General features: G+C 43.7%; 2 protein-coding genes across 2 annotated transcripts; both read right to left on the reverse strand.

The window, feature by feature from the left end:
- Window positions 1-427: 427 nt before the first annotated feature.
- On the reverse strand, window positions 428-3,644 carry LOC108646269 (olfactory receptor 11L1-like). Its single transcript, XM_031898189.1, has one exon. It carries the CDS (start codon window positions 2,980-2,982, stop codon window positions 2,047-2,049), a length of 936 nt encoding a protein of 311 aa, XP_031754049.1. The 5' UTR covers window positions 2,983-3,644; the 3' UTR covers window positions 428-2,046.
- A 5,029-nt stretch (window positions 3,645-8,673) lies between these two features.
- LOC100493246 (olfactory receptor 1468-like) lies at window positions 8,674-9,652 on the reverse strand. Its single transcript, XM_012953930.2, has one exon. The coding sequence runs from the start codon at window positions 9,650-9,652 to the stop codon at window positions 8,726-8,728; it is 927 nt and encodes a 308-aa protein (XP_012809384.1). The 3' UTR covers window positions 8,674-8,725.
- Between the last annotated feature and the right edge of the window lie 6,926 nt (window positions 9,653-16,578).

Below are 16,578 nucleotides of genomic sequence, written 5' to 3' on the forward strand. Positions count from 1 at the left end.
ATATTCTACTGATTTGCCCCTACCAGAACCGCCCCAGATACTGTGGAACCATAGGAAGATGCCACCATGAGCTTCTCCCAATGTGTAACCTGCTCTGCATTTCTCCTGCCATTTTGCTAACACAATCCCAACCATTTCTTTCCAATCAAATCACTTTACAGGAAAGATGTTCTTGGGGGAATATTCTACTGATTTGCACCTACCAGAACCACCCCAGATACTGACTGGGCAGGGAAGAACAGATCTCCTTTTATTACCCGGTGCCAGTAACACCCACAGCTGGGAAACCTACTGGGGAATCTCCGGGAGACTCGGGGGGTTGGAATAATTACCAATCATTGGGGGAATCTGATAATTTATATTTATAATAATTCATTATATTTTACATTTGTTTTATTTATTTATTTTTTTCTTTTTCACCCTCTAACAGATCTGTAGGTTCCATCATAAGAAGACCAGTTCCATACTGACCAGGAGATTCAGAACCATAATGAATCCCCATGATTAGTGCTACAAAGAATCCATTGGCCTGTTGTGAGGAACACTAACTGTATATTGGCACTTGCTGGTCTGGTAGTCACATGATTTTTCTTAAATGGGGGTGGCTCCACTAGTCCAGTCAATCAGGTGCCGGAGCAGCAAACTGTAATAGTGGAGGTCCGTTCCGCACTGTGCTCCCCCTATTAGCAGAGTGTCAGGTACTCACAGTTCATTGGAACCACAATGAGGATTTGCCTCTCCTGCCCCCCCCCCCAGTGGGAAGGGCACCCAAGAGTGAGGCAGGAGCGGCCTTATGGAGGCAGAAATACTGGAACAGCAAATACTTCCAAGGGAGGCACAAAAAAGTCAGGCAAATCGTAGTCAATTGGGCCAGAGGTTCCACATGGATATTGATCAGCCTCCCATACAGATATTGATCAGCCTCCCATACGGATATTGATCAGCCACCCATACAGATATTGATCAGCCTCCCATACGGATATTGATCAGCCTCCCATACGGATATTGATCAGCCTCCCATACGGATATTGATCAGCCTCCCATACAGATATTGATCAGCCTCCCATACGGATATTGATCAGCCAACCATACGGATATTGATCAGCCTCCCATATGGATATTGATCAGCCTCCCATACGGATATTGATCAGCCTCCTATACGGATATTGATCAGCCTCCCATACAGATATTGATCAGCCTCCCATACAGATATTGATCAGCCTCCCATACGGATATTGATCAGCCTCCCATACGGATAATGATCAGCCTCCCATACGGATATTGATCAGCCTCCCATACTGATTTTGATCAGCCTCCCATACGGATATTGATCAGCCTCCCGTACAGATATTGATCAGCCTCTCATACAGATAAGGATCAACCTCCCTCAGTCAGGATCCTCTGTATAGGTTTTTATAATTAACACCTAGTTGTGAGGTGATGGAAGTCTTGCCATTAAGCTTCTGTCCCTGTTGAGTCCTTGTTAAAGGGAATTTTTGCATGAACTTCATTTCTCACTCCTTTTGTTCCCGTTGTGCTTTACAGTTGCCCATTAGTACAGTGACTCTCAGCTCATTGATACTGGTCTCACTGCTACAAACGTGCCTTGCTACTGGGAGATCCATTGAGATTGTGTTGGAGGACCATTCACCATTGTAGGTTTTTGCCCAGTTTCCCCCACATATAACCCTGTAGTTGGGGGTTTGACACACATAGAGGATAAGGGAGACCATATGCAGGAGAATGATCCCCTTATTAAATGTTCCTGACAGCAATGTGCTATAGGTGCCCGGCCTGTGGGGTAAATGTGGGGGCAGGTTTTACACCTCACTTGCTCTAAGGCTGATTGGGCCGCCCAATACATAAACTTGGAAGTTGAAAATTTTTTTCACTGGGTAGAACAGAAAGAGCGTTCACCCCACCCGTTGGTTATACGAGATGTTCAATATCAGATACTGAAATATTGTCTCCAGAAAACACAGAGGCCACACAGTATAGGGAAACTGCAGGGACTGGGGATACAGTAGAGAAGATACATGGCGATATTCACTTATTTACATTAATGGGTTTAATCAATATAAGGGCAGCATGTATGTCTTTATTTCTCAGGCTGTAAATTAGTGGGTTACTCAAAGGGATCACTATGGTGTATAACAGAGAGAGAACTTTGCTTATTGTCTGGGATTCTTTTCTGGGGGGAACCACATAAATAGAAATTATAGTCCCATAAAACATGGAGACAACGGCCAAGTGGGAGCTGCAGGTGGAGAAGGCTTTTTGCCTCCCGGTATGGGACACTATCTTTAGGATTGCATGGGCAATACACATATATGATACACTGATAACTAAAAAAGGTATAAAGATTACAGGGACTGAGACAATAAATGCTTCTAATTGCAGTAAGAACGTATCTGAGCAGGAAAGTTCTATAAGAGGAAAGAAGTCACAGAAGAAATGGTCAATGATATTTTGGTCACAGAACTCTAGGATCCCTATTAGATTCACTGTAATCACTGCAAGGCCAAAGCCAACAGCCCATGACATGAGAATGAATGTAACACAAACCCTGTGGGACATTATAGAAGTGTATCTCAGGGGGATGCAGATGGCCACGTATCTGTCATAGGCCATTACTGCTAGGAGCAAACACTGAAACGCATCAGAGCTGGAAAAAAAATACCATTGAGAGATGCAGCCAACAAGGGAGACTCTGGTGCCTCCCTTCATTACAGTTTGGAGCAGGGTGGGGACAATAATTGTGGAGCCCTGTAGGTCAGAGAGGGCCAACTGCTGGAGAAAGAAGTACATGGGGGAGTGGAGGTTCCGGCTGAAGGCCACCAACACTATGATGAGGATGTTCTCCCAAACTGTCAGAATGTAAATCAGAAGGAACAGAGAGAACAGGGGAACCTTGAAGTTGAGGAGATTCTGAAACCCCAAGAGAACAATCTCACTGACCCACGTCTGGTTCTTCTCATTCATTATCTAGAAAAAACTGCCACAAGAGTTAATCACGTAACAGGTTAACAAAGAACAATCAAATACTGGGCTGATATCAACACTGTATGTATCACAAAACATGTGGTTCCCCAGGCAGCGACTGCCCCAAACCATCAAGGGTCTCCTAGTTCCTCTGTGGGGGAGCAAGTTCTGCTGCCCAGTGACAATACATTGCTGGGTAATGTATCACACACACTGCTAATACAAGTTGCACAATGTTGGTACAAATACCCAGGATGGCACATCTGTAAGTGCTGTACAAACTCCCAAAAACACTTTCCTTGCTCAATACCAGGTTTCCACTGCTCTGGGGAAGGGAACTCCTTACAATAAGAAAGCAATGAATGCAAAGCAGTAATATCCCAGTGGCCATCTTGGATCTCTGAAGAACATGGCTGCTAAAAAGGAAGAGAATGTTATTGGCCGCCATATTGGAGGTGGCAAAGAGTAGCGATAGCTTCATGGCAGACATGTCATGTGGTAGCCGCAAATTTTTCTGTAGTTTTGCAAAATGGAACAGATTCGTTCATCACTAAACTCCTACGCAATGACCCATCAGTGCAGACTGACCTCTCAAATAAATCTGATCAGTAGGCAAAAATCTTGGAAAAAGTTATTGAGGAACACAATGAACTTCAAAAATGGCAAGGGAGGAGGCGAGAGGGGGAAGGGGCTGAACAGGATAATGTTCCTTTGGAAGCTGCCCTAAACAGTCTGTTGTTCAAACTTTTCCTTTTGATAGAGGGGTGGGAGGGGGATTCTGAGAGCAAGAGATGAAATGGAACCCAGAGCAGGAGAATGCAAGGTATGAAAGGCCTTCAGAACTGCAAGGAGCTTTTGGATTGGGTGGTGGCCATCTTGCTACTCCTGATTTGGGTGGTGGCTATCTTAGGGGTAGGAGGTGGACATGTTGGAGTTCCCAGCTTGAATGGTAGAGTGCACAGAACCCATGACAATGCATTAGTGGGACGGGCTGTCTTAGACTAACAGTGACTGACTGATTCAGTTAATCAAACTGATGGAGGGACTAGAGACAAAAAGGAAACCACTGAATGTTGAGCTAAAGCCGGCCTTCAGCCTCTACTCTCTCACAAAGATGGAGGATCAGCAATTCTATTTATCCAAAGTGAATGATCTGAATGCTGAAATGTACTCACTGAGCAGCGTAAGGGGCCAAATGTTACCACAGACAGAGGTGCACATCACCAGGAGGGGCTTTGAAACATCTACAAAAAACCCTGAAAGAACCAGTGCCATCAGCCTCCTCTTCAGCCATGGAAGCTGCACCAGAAAAAGACCATTGTTACCCTTATAAATGCTCACAATTTTATATTTGCCCAGTAGGAATTTGCTATGGCGGAATGGAAGGGAAAGAAGGGCGACCTGCCTTATAGGGAGGAAGTGACTTTCGTATTCTAACAGGAGAACTTTCCATCCTTCCTTTCATCAAAATAGTGCCCCCACAGGGCTAAACCTGGCCACAAAAAGTGCTACAGATGCTTCTCCTCGTGGTCACGTCAAATAAGTTGTGGTGATAAGTTGTGTCAAAAAAAGTTGCATACGTCAAGCCGCAAATTTTTCTGCTGTTTTGTAAATTTTTCGGAAATTCAAAATGAAACAGATTCGTTCATCACTAAACACCAAAGCAAAGACCCATCAGTGCAGACTGACCTATCAAATAAATCTGATCAGTAATGAACTTCAAAAAATGGCAAGGGAGGAGGAGAGAGGGAGAAGGGGCTGAACAGGAAAGTATTCCTTTGGAAGCTGCCCTAAACTGTCTGTTGTTTGCTTTTGATAGAGGGGTGGGAGGGGGATTTGGAGAGCAAGAGTTGCAATGGACCCAGGGCAGGAGAATGCAAGCTATGAAAGGCCTTCAGAACTGCAAGGGAGTAAAACCCGGGTAAAGAAAATATTGGTGGAGATGATCTACCTGATACTGATGAAATTGTTGAGATCCTGCCCGGTCACCAAACAGGTGTGCCCTGGCCAATCAGATGTTGGGCCGAATTGGTCTGATCAGAACTGTGGCTTTGGGGCCTATGGAGAGATGTTGGACTGCATAAAGGCACCAATGGGGTCCCCATCACATGGGATTCCCAAACAATAGCTGGAGGCTATCTGCCAGACATTTCTCCTGACAGTTTGTGCAAAACAAATGAATTTACAGTAATTACATAGATATGAAGAGGGTATATACATTTTGGAAATATATTTTTTGCATGTAGTTATATGAAGGGTAAAATGTTTTTAATTGCACATCATCGACATCTAGATCTCCGGGTAGCATTAGAATTAAAGAGACAGAAGCTTCAGATGCAGCAGGTCTGGGAATGGAAAACTTTCCAACATGAAGGTGACTTTATATTGGAAATATAAAAAATCATCTGTAATCATTCCTCGGGTTTATTTGATGCCTAAATCCTTCCCACCAATTGGTACCAATACAAAGAGGCTTTTCTATACTGATAACTGCAGGGGCTTTAATCTCCCTAAAGATCCAATATCAGGCAAATCTGCCCCTTGTATAAATGAGCCTTTCCCACCTCTACAAATAGATTGTCTCTAACCCAATCTCCCTAAATAGCGAGATCAGAACCAAAATACTGGGTGTTGTGTCTATTGTCTCCATTGGTTCTTAGTGTCCCCCCCAGAATGTTACAGATGGTGCAACCCATGGATATTCCCCCCAATATCCTGCAACTTCAGCAGAACAGTTTGGCCCTGTAATGTAGAACATCAATAAGGCGACTGTAATTACTGTATTTCTCTAATCTGTAATCTGCTCCTGTTACTCTGCCCCTGAAGGGAACCTACCGGAATGGCCTCACATAATAAATGGCCAAGGGAGGATTGAACAGACCCTTCCTCAGGAGGGAATAAGGGAGCTTGTTACACACCATCATAGACAAAACTTTGAATTAATATTAAATGTATAGATCCAATTAATAAAGATTTATCTAGGAAAATGTCAACATACAATGACTTAATTGCCTTCCCAGCATTCTCAGTGCTTGAAGTAACAGGATTGGCCCCCACCGGAATGGTCTCACCCACTGACTCACCAATGAGCTCTAAGGGCACATCTTTGTATGATCAATTCATTTTCTAACCACCATTTCTCTCAGGTAATCACTATACACTCTGTTTGTAATAAACAGATCTCTAACCCAATCCAAATATGTTATACAAATTCTCAGCCCTCATTGGCTCTCAGGCCAGAACTTCTCCTGCCATTTTGCTAACACAATCCCAACCATTTCTTTCCAATCAAATCACTTTACAGGAAAGATGTTCTTGGGGGAATATCCTACTCACCGGATCTGGAGACAGTTGGAAGAGATCCTTGGGAAGGCCCAGCAGATGTTCTCTTGTTCCTTCAACCCAAGATAGAAGAAATGTTTCCTGAAAGATAAATATAAGTAATAAACCCCCTGTTACCAAATGAAATGTCTATATTACAGGAGGGGTAATTGTGATATAACCAACAGGCACATAATGAATAAACTGTTCTTCTAACATTACACTGACCTGAGCGGCACCAGGTACTGACTGGGCAGGGAACAGCGGAACAGATCTCCTTTTATCAACCAGTAACCCCCACAGCTGGGAAACCTACTGGGGAATCTCCCAGAGACTCGGGGGTTTGGATTAATTACCAATCATTGGGGAATCTGCTAATTTGTACTTTGTAATTTTTTTTAACTCAAACTTGTTACTCTGCTAATTCTGACATTAAATAAACAGTAAATGAACGCACACACATATACGTTTAGGACCGGTGACATTATCATAAACTGTCAGTTTATCTTTTGTGTCATTTTTTGGTGCTTTTCTTTAGTGATTCACTTTTCTCCACTGGAATTAAATTTTATCATTTGATGGACAGGGAAGAACAGATCTACTTCTAGTAACCAATGGCAGTTACCCCCACGGCTGTACAACCTACTGAGAAACCTTCAGGAGACTGTGGGGTTTGGGGTAATTACCAGCCCGTTGGATACATCTCATATTTTTTTCCATTTTAATATTATTTTGGTTATTGATTTGTTGTTTTTTATTATATATTTATTATTGTAGGGACCCATTGTGTAAATATCACCTGTGACTTGGAAATCCCAAACTACTAATGTAAACCATTGTCACAGGGATATGTGTCACTGCTTCCTATTGGCTGTAATTTAGCAACTGGAAAACACATGCTTCTTCCTTTGTTAGTCGAGCAGGGTGGTTGTATCTGGGGAGCTGGGACCCCAGAAAGAGTTTGCACCAAGGAACGTGAGCCCTAAGTGCATGTTATGAACAATGTTATGGCGGTGGGAACAATGGCGGTGGGCAAACGTTGGGATTTTATATAAGGACTTCTGAGCTTTTGGGTCAACATCGAGCCAAGCACATGTCTCTTTTACTTTGGTTTAGACAATTCACTGCTAATAATGACCGTGGATGTTTTTTTCTATCCAAGGATGGTCTGAGTGTTGGGTTTGGGCACTGGGTCTATCTTTTTTTTTTGGTTGGGTTTAATTTAAGTTAACTCTGTAGCACCATCAACCTCATGTAATTATGGCTAAATGTGGCCATTTATTGAGGAAAATGTGACTATGGCCACTGCTATACAATGTACAATGTATGTTGGGCCAGGGTGGGGTCGGACTGGGCCTAGAGGCACCGGGGAAAAAACCCAGTGGGCCCGCAGCCCTGGTGGGCCCCACTGGGCCAGATCTGATCCCCGTTGGCACTTCTACTGGGAGAAGACATCCCTCCCCTCCCCTGCCACGCCTAAGGTAGGAATATTGCACATGTGCTTGGGGGGGAAGAGTGGGGTGGGAGCCCTGGTGGGCCCTGCACCCCCCAGTCTGACCCTGTGTTGGGCCACAGTGATTTGATTATTGATTTACTGAGAAGTATTTGTAATAATAATATTAATAATATTAAAAGTGACTTTAGCTTTATTGGGAAAACATGGTGGCGACCATAGTAGCACATTGTTATATGCGCAGTCGTAAGTAGTGATGAGCGAAAAATTTGCGAAATGGCGAAAATGTTGTGCGTCAAAAAAAATTGTCGCGTGGCTATTCTTTTGTTGCGCAACTATTCTTTTGTCGCGCGACTATTCTTTTGTTGCCCGAGGCCATTCTTTTGACGCGCTGCTATTCTTTTGTCGCGCAACTATTCTTTTGTCGCGTGGCTATTCTTTTGTGGTCCCCGGCTATTCTTTTGTCGCGCGGATATTCTTTTGTTGCCCGCGGCTATCCTTTTGTTGTCCGAGGCTATTCTTTTGTCATGCTGCTATTCTTTTATCGCGCAGCTATTCTTTTGTCACCTGCGGCTATTCTTTAGTCACGCGCAGCTATTCTTTTGTCACGCGCTATCTTTTGTCACCTGCGGCTATTCTTTTGTCGCATGGCTATTCTTTTGTCACCCGCGGCTATTCTTTTGTCACGCGCGGCTATTCTTTTGTCACCTGCGGCTATTCTTTTGTCGCACGGCTATTCTTTTGTCACCCGCGTCTATTCTTTTGTCGCCCACGGCTATTCTTTTGTTACGTGGCTATTCTTTTGTAGCCCGCAAATTTTTTCATTCGTTTTGTGAAACAATCTGCCAATGGCGAAACGCAGAAATTTGCTTCGAATCCATGCCTGGCAAAACATTTTGCCCATCACTGGTCGTAAGGAGATTCCTGTAAGATTTCTGTGCACTTAATAGTTTCTACCTGTACTAGTGCTCAGCTCTTAGCTGTCAGGAGGCCAAGGCCTTGTCTGATATCGCTACTTCTTAGGCTGTAAATAAGTGGGTTCATCAATGGAGTCGCTATAGTGTACAGAATAGACAAACATTTGTTTGTGGTCTGTGATTCTTTACTGGGGGAAACCATATAGATACTAATTATAGTCCCATAAAACATGGAGACCACGGCCAAGTGGGAGCTGCAGGTGGAGAAGGCTTTTTGCCTCCCGGTATGGGACACTATCTTTAGGATTGCATGGGCAATACACATATATGATACACTGATGAGGATAAAGGGAAGGGAAACCACAGGGATAGACTCTAAGATCATAATTATATGTACTAAGAAAGTATCTGAGCAGGAAAACTGTAGAAGAGGGAAAAAATCACAGAAGAAATGGTCAATAGTAATTTGGTCACAGAATTGCAGGGTAGCCATGATATTGGCAAGGGGCAGGGCAGACATGAGGCCAAGCACCCAAGATAGAACAATGAATGTAACACAAACCCTGTGGGACATTATAGAAGTGTATCTCAGGGGGATGCAGATGGCCACATATCTGTCATAGGCCATTACTGCTAGGAGCAAACACTCAAAGCCTTCTGTAGCAGAAAAAAAATAAAATTGCGTCATACAGCCAGCGAAGGGCAATGTGATTCCATCTTGCATCACAGTTAGGAGCAGAGTGGGGGCAATATTTGAGGACTCCAGTAGATCAGAGAGGGCCAGTTGCTGGAGAAAGAAGTACATGGGGGAGTGGAGGTTCCGGCTGAAGGCCACCAACACTATGATAAGGACGTTCTCCCAAACTGTCAGAATGTAAATCAGAAGGAACAGAGAGAACAGGGGAACCTTGAAGTTGTGGAGATTCTGAAATCCCAAGAGAACAATCTCACTGACCCACGTCTGGTTCTTCATGGACATTTTCTGGAGAAGAAACACACTGTGAAGAAATACTCAGACGTCAAACAGCATTTTAACTAAACTCACTTAGCAAGTGAATCATGCAAGGAATCTTTATAGCTCTCTCTTTGCTAAATGTACATAGTGAACATTTTTCTTTTTGACTTTTTGCATTATATTGATAGCTATTACCCATGCCAAATCTAACTGGTTCAATGGTAGTAAAAGCTTTATTGTGCCCTCTTATGTAGGTGACTGATAAAGTAGCTACCCTTTTATTCAGACAGCTAAATGGATCCTTCATGTAGAAGGGCCATAGTCTCCCTTTCCTGTGGTAAAATAATCTCTTCAAAGTTCAGGAACTCTTCTAAAGCATCCTGGGCTTTTTCATTTGTGAATTCCATCTGGAAAGACAGGGGGAACCAGGTAGAAGACTAGGCCTGATAGGAAAGCCAGTAGGGTAGTAAGTGAGCAACCTGAGTTCCACCAAGGAGATTACTGAGGACTAGAGTCCTGGGCCAAAGAGTAGGGATGAAGTGTAGAGACCCAGGGACTGCTGCAGCTTACCTAGCTTGCACTTGAGAGGCCAATTATTGAAAACAGTCATTTAGCAACACCCTCTCCAACATATGCAAGGGCCCCCTTCTGATGAGTCACGTGAATACATTTCTGGTGAAGTCCCCGGAGAAGTAAATACCTCCATTTAACTATCGCCTTACACTTATAAAGAAGTTTGGTGTCCAGATCTTCACACACGTTATATTGACCATTAGGCCTAGTCACATACCTACATCTGTATATTGACGTTAACATGTATCCAATGAGTTGTCCAAAATGGTAATTTGCAACTGAAATGGTATAAATATATATTAAAGATGGGGATCAGCAATCCCTTTGTATTGTGTATAATTACTCCCCTCTGGCAGACTTTTCTGGGTTTTCTTTTAAACCAACATAACTGACCAAGACCTGGTCAACTTTATACCCAGGAAATCATACAGATGGATCCACTTGTCATTGTGTGTTAAATGCGTCATGACTAGTGATGAGCGAATCTGTCCCGTTTAGCTTTGTGGAAAAATTTGCAAAAATCTGTGTAATGTGGCTACTTTTTTTACTACAATTTTTGTGTCCAAAAAAATGTCGAAATGCGAAATTTTGTAACAAATCCCTGCCTGGTGAAAAATGTTACTCATTACTAGTCATGACAGAAACTGTTATCTTATGTAAAAACTCTAGTGATTAGCGAATCTGTCCTGTTTAGCTTTGCGGAAAAATTTGTGAAATTTACTCATCATTATTAACTCATTTAATGCAATTAAACCTTTCCGAGAGCACCATTGGTCCCATGAGGCAACTCCTTAATTAGATGGACTGCTGTGATCCAAAATCCTTCACCATCTCCTTACTGAAGTGCCATAACCCTTTGAGGGACTTGCAGGACATTCAGGGATGGTGTCTTGACTTCAATTGGGACAATATCTGTCTGAGAAATAATCTGAAACTGAAATACTGTAGAACAGAATGTGAACGGAGAAACATCCCATAGATCTATCACTATTGCATTATTAGAAATTGAACCAACCAACCTTCCCTGGATACGTTCAAAAACAGCCCTTGTGCAGAATGATATGGAATGGGGGTAGATAAGGGCACGACTGGGGTGAGAGGCATAGATCTCATTCTCACACTTTTGCACTTGGAAGCTAAATAGACCCCCTTACCCAAAGTGCTACTGGCTGAATAGTGACGTTGGTATCAGCTGCATTTATTCATAATAACACTGAGACTTGCATTAATGGAAATAGTTGTAAAGTTGGAATTTTCATGAATATATAGTCAGTTGTAGTGAGGAAAAAGTTGCAAATTGTGGCTGCATCAAAAAAGTCGAAAACATTTTCACTGTGTCGTGAATTTTTTCGGCGAGGCAAAATGGGAAAGATTCACTCATCACTAATCAGTTGCCCTTAACATGGAGTCTTCTGTTTCCTGTTCTGGTGGGAATTTATTTCATAGGAGGCTTCTCCATTACTTTTTTCTTCATTTAAAAAATATATTTTTCTTTAGTTAATAAAATAAAATCTTTTTTTCCATAAACCAATTATAGTTATTATCATTATTATTACTACTACTGCTGCTACTAATTGTAATATTTTGTTTTAGTTAATAAAATAAAATCAAAATGAACCAATGATTATTATTATTATAGTTTGTCTCAGTTCATACAATTGGCTAAAATATTGTTTAATCATAACAATTATTATTATTACTATTATTCAGTATTAAACTTAACTCACTTTAAAAATGACCATGCAATACATTGCTCATATGAACAGAGGTTTGTTGGGGCCCAGGCCGCCCTGAGGTTGCCTTCCCAGTGCCACCCCCATGCTCTGGTTGAGGGGGGCAGCATTGTGCTCCAGTTTAAAGGAACAGTAACAGTAAAAAATATTATTAAAAAAATAAAAACTACACCCTCTAACTAACACCCATGTCCAGCTGAATTGTAGTTATTTACCTTGTATTTAGCAAAACAATCCCTAGTAAAACTCCTCTCCATAGTATTTGAAAAAAGGCGATATGGCGACTACCCCATAGTGTGTGCGCGTCCCCGACATATCTCCTCTTCACAAGACATCCGGCTGTAACCAGGAAGTGCAGGGATCGCTGTGCTGAAGACACGCTGGTGGGAGGAGAGGCACACCTGATAGAACGGCACGGCTTAGACGCTGAAAGGAGAGCTGGTGGGAGGAGAGGCACATTCATGGAACAGCACAGCTTGTAGGGGAGAGCGACACTGAAAGGAGAGCTGGTGGGAGGAGAGGCACATTCATGGAACGGCTGCTGAAGGGAAACGCTGCAGAGTAGCTTCCCTGGTTGCTAAGCGACGTGACGTCACGGAGGCGGGATTTTTGAAACGAAAAGCAGGAAGAAGCTGTCGGCAGCGCGCACATAGGGGAGAAGAAGCTTTCAGGCCCTGCAAGATGGCGAACACCCTATTTACTCCACAGGAAAGCGTCGGTTTGGATTTTTTACTGATGTATTATAGCAAAGCAGCATGCAGCAGAGCATTTGAAGTAAAAACTGTAAGTTGATTGATTTGGACTGGGAGGTCTAAATGGTGTTACTGGTCCTTTAATAACCAGACATTCGGCTGATTGATGCCCCTGATGATATTGTTTCATGGTACCACTCCAGACTCCATTGTTCCATTGCCTTGTGATTGGGATCTTTCTCCTAATGAGAGATCAGTTTCTCCCAAGATGCACTTTTTAGCAGTCTGACCCAAGTTCCCTTGCAGGGTCTCCCTGTACTTTTCTATTACTGCTTTTATAGTAAGAATATGCCCAACCCCTGATGAAGAGCAGCCCAAGAACATCACGCCACCATATGCCACTGTAGATGTGAGGTAGCCTTCCCAGTGCCACCCCCATGCTCTGGTTGAGGGGGGCAGCATTGTGCTCCAGTTTAATAACTAGACATTCGGCTGATTGACACCCCTGATGATATTGTTTCATGGTACCACTCCAGACTCCATTGTTCCATTGCCTTGTGATTGGGATCTTTCTCCTAATGAAAGATCAGTTTCTCCCAAGATGCACTTTTTGGCAGTCTGACCCAAGTTCCCTTGTGGGGTCTCCCTGGACTTTTCTATTACTGCTTTTATAATAAGAAGATGCCCAACCCCTGATGAAGAGCAGCCCAAGAACATCACGCCACCCTAAGCCACTGTAGATGTGAGGTGTGCACCACTGTTGGATTAGCCCCACACTACTTTGGCCACAAAGTACTATCTGTGTGTCATTTGATCACAAAACATTATTTCCATACCTCTAGGCCAATATCCTGGCACACTTATGCCTCTATGGAGTAATAAATAGTTTACAGACCAGTGTTTTACAGGACCAAGCTGACTTATATCAAAGTATGGAGGTGGTAAAATCATATTGTGGGGCTGCTTTTCACCAGCAGGGAATGGGCATCTAACCACAATAGGAGGAAGAATGGATGGGGCAATGATCCTACAGGACAATGATCCTAAACACAAGGTACAATAAAGTAACATGAGAGGCTCAAGAACATGAAGGAGAATATCTCTGCCCTGATCTCAATCCAACTGAGGATCTGTGTCCCTATTTGAGCTCCGAGTACTCCAAGGGTCCAACCAACTTGGCCAATGTGGGGAAAAATCCTTTCAAACAGTGTGCAAAACTGGTACCTACTTACCCCAAAAGCACAAAAACAGTTATTGTTGCCAAAGGCACAACTACACAATGTTAAAATGTGAGAGCTGAATACTTTTACAAAAATAATATTTCCATTTTTCCTAAATTCCAATCATTGGGGAATCGGCTAATTTGTACTTTGTAATTTCTTTTTAAATCCAAATAAACTTGTTATTGAGTTCCTTATAACACTGAATGAATGAGGAGACACATTTGCCCTTAGGACAGTCGGAAAGGACCGGTCACATAAACACAAACTGTCATTATGAAGCTGACAGTGGGAGGGTAATGCTCTTATCTTTTCTCTGTTTTTGTTTCTTTCTTTAGTTATTTTTTTTTAGTTATTTTCACTTTTAATCTGTTTGGGCAGAAAAACAGTTAATGGAGTCCATCCTGCCGGCCAATCATGTGATGGGGAAGGGTTGTTAGGGCCACTTTTATATCCACATGATTCCTGAGCAAAATGAGGGAGTAGAACGTCAATATTCCTGGTTCCTGATACCAACTAGTTACTATGGATTCTGCTTCATCCTTCTGCTTAACCCTTTCCATACTAAACCCTTTCCATTCTGAAAACCATACCATTTCTATTCTTTTAAGCAAGACCTGGGAAAGAGTTTGGTTAATATGCTTGGTTGCAATATCCTTCCTGTTTGTTACCTGTGTGTGCCATACTCTGCCTGCCCTATGCTGCCTGTGTGTGCCATACTCTGCCTTCCCTACCCTGCCTGTGTGTGCCATACTCTGCCTGCCCTATGCTGCCTGTGTGTGCCATACTCTGCCTGCCCTATGCTGCCTGTGTGTGCCATACTCTGCCTGCCCTACCCTGCCTGTGTGTGCCATACTCTGCCTTCCCTACCCTGCCTGTGTGTGCCATACTCTGCCTGCCCTATGCTGCCTGTGTGTGCCATACTCTGCCTGCCCTATGCTGCCTGTGTGTGCCATACTCTGCCTGCCCTACCCTGCCTGTGTGTGCCATACTCTGCCTGCCCTATGCTGCCTGTGTGTGCCATACTCTGCCTTCCCTACCCTGCCTGTGTGTGCCATACTCTGCTTGCCCTACCCTGCCTGTGTGTGCCATACTCTGCCTTCCCTACCCTGCCTGTGTGTGCCATACTCTGCCTGCCCTACCCTGCCTGTGTGTGCCATACTCTGCCTGCCCTACCCTGCCTGTGTGTGCCATACTCTGCCTGCCCTATGCTGCCTGTGTGTGCCATACTCTGCCTGCCCTACCCTGCCTGTGTGTGCCATACTCTGCCTGCCCTATGCTGCCTGTGTGTGCCATACTCTGCCTGCCCTATGCTGCCTGTGTGTGCCATACTCTGCCTGCCCTATGCTGCCTGTGTGTGCCATACTCTGCCTGCCCTATGCTGCCTGTGTGTGCCATACTCTGCCTTTCCTATGCTGCCTGTGTGTGCCATACTCTGCCTGCCCTATGCTGCCTGTGTGTGCCATACTCTGCCTGCCCTATGCTGCCTGTGTGTGCCATACTCTACCTGCCCTATGCTGCCTGTGTGTACCATACTCTACCTGCCCTATGCTGGCTGTGTGTGCCATACTCTACCTGCCCTATGCTGCCTGTGTGTGCCATACTCTGCCTTCCCTATGCTGCCTGTGTGTGCCATACTCTGCCTGCCCTATGCTGCCTGTGGGAGGTGAACCTGGTAGGGGTTTGTTCTGGCAGTTTGTTAGCAGTTGGAAATAGCCATTGAATGGTCCCTAAGGTGTGTAATTAAGTGCTGGGGGTTGCTGTGCTATCCACAGGGGAGGAGCCATATGGATTTAAGGGTGTGTCTTAATATAATTCTTTCACATATGAATGATGGTTGATATCCCTGCAGTGAGCACCAAACATTTGGGTTTTTGGTGCTCTACCACCATTAATGTGGGCATGGTCTTAAAAGTTCTTGTGATAAAATGAGTGTGGTTTGAAGTGGGTGCAGCTTAAAAAAGGGGAGTGGTCAAACCTGGCTTCCATTAGCGGCCCTCCACCATGTATGCTAGAGAAATTCCGGCCCTCGGCACCGTAGAAGTTATATATTAAATATATAAAAATAAAATTTGAAAACATTTTTTAAAAATAACTGTTTTTTTTAATGTTTGTGTAACACTGATCAAATTGTGAAATTACAGAACCGATCCCAATTCCTGACGTGTGTTTATCCAATGAGCATCTCTACATTCAGCCATTGATAAAAACCCCAAGATATTGCTGGAAATTTACATTGATGAACTCTAATTAAACACTAATAAATCTGCCCCTCAGCAAATCCACACAACAATTCTTTCTTTTTGTGCAGTTGTTGCCCTGACCGCACTATAATGATGTGCTTGTTGTGTATCTGAGGGGTCAGTATTATTATCATTAGCAGCCTCATCTGCCCGATCAGAAATACAGGATAACCAGTTATATTGTATGGGCACTGTCTGGCCCTTTGGCTTTAGCTTGAGCCTCAACTTTCATTCTTACACTTTGCCAAAGTATTTCAAACACAGTTCAAGGCAGTTAGGGTTGGGCCCCCGTACCAGTACCACTCTAGGGGTGTAAGGCAGTTAGGGTTGGGCCCCTGTACCAGTACCACTCTAGGGGTGTAAGGCAGTTAGGGTTGGGCCCCTGTACCAGTACCACTCTAGGGGTGTAAGGCAGTTAGGGTTGGGCCCCCGTACCAGTACCACTCTAGGGGTGTAAGGCAGTTAGGGTTGGGCCCCCGTACCAGTACC

Source organism: Xenopus tropicalis, chromosome 3 (genome assembly GCF_000004195.4).
Source record: "Xenopus tropicalis strain Nigerian chromosome 3, UCB_Xtro_10.0, whole genome shotgun sequence".
Taxonomy (NCBI): domain Eukaryota; kingdom Metazoa; phylum Chordata; class Amphibia; order Anura; family Pipidae; genus Xenopus; species Xenopus tropicalis.

Coding starts and splice junctions, on each gene's coding strand:
- LOC108646269 (XM_031898189.1), bottom strand. CDS start 2,982: ATGAATGAGAAGAACCAGACGTGGGTCAGTGAGATTGTTCTCTTGGGG.
- LOC100493246 (XM_012953930.2), bottom strand. CDS start 9,652: ATGTCCATGAAGAACCAGACGTGGGTCAGTGAGATTGTTCTCTTGGGA.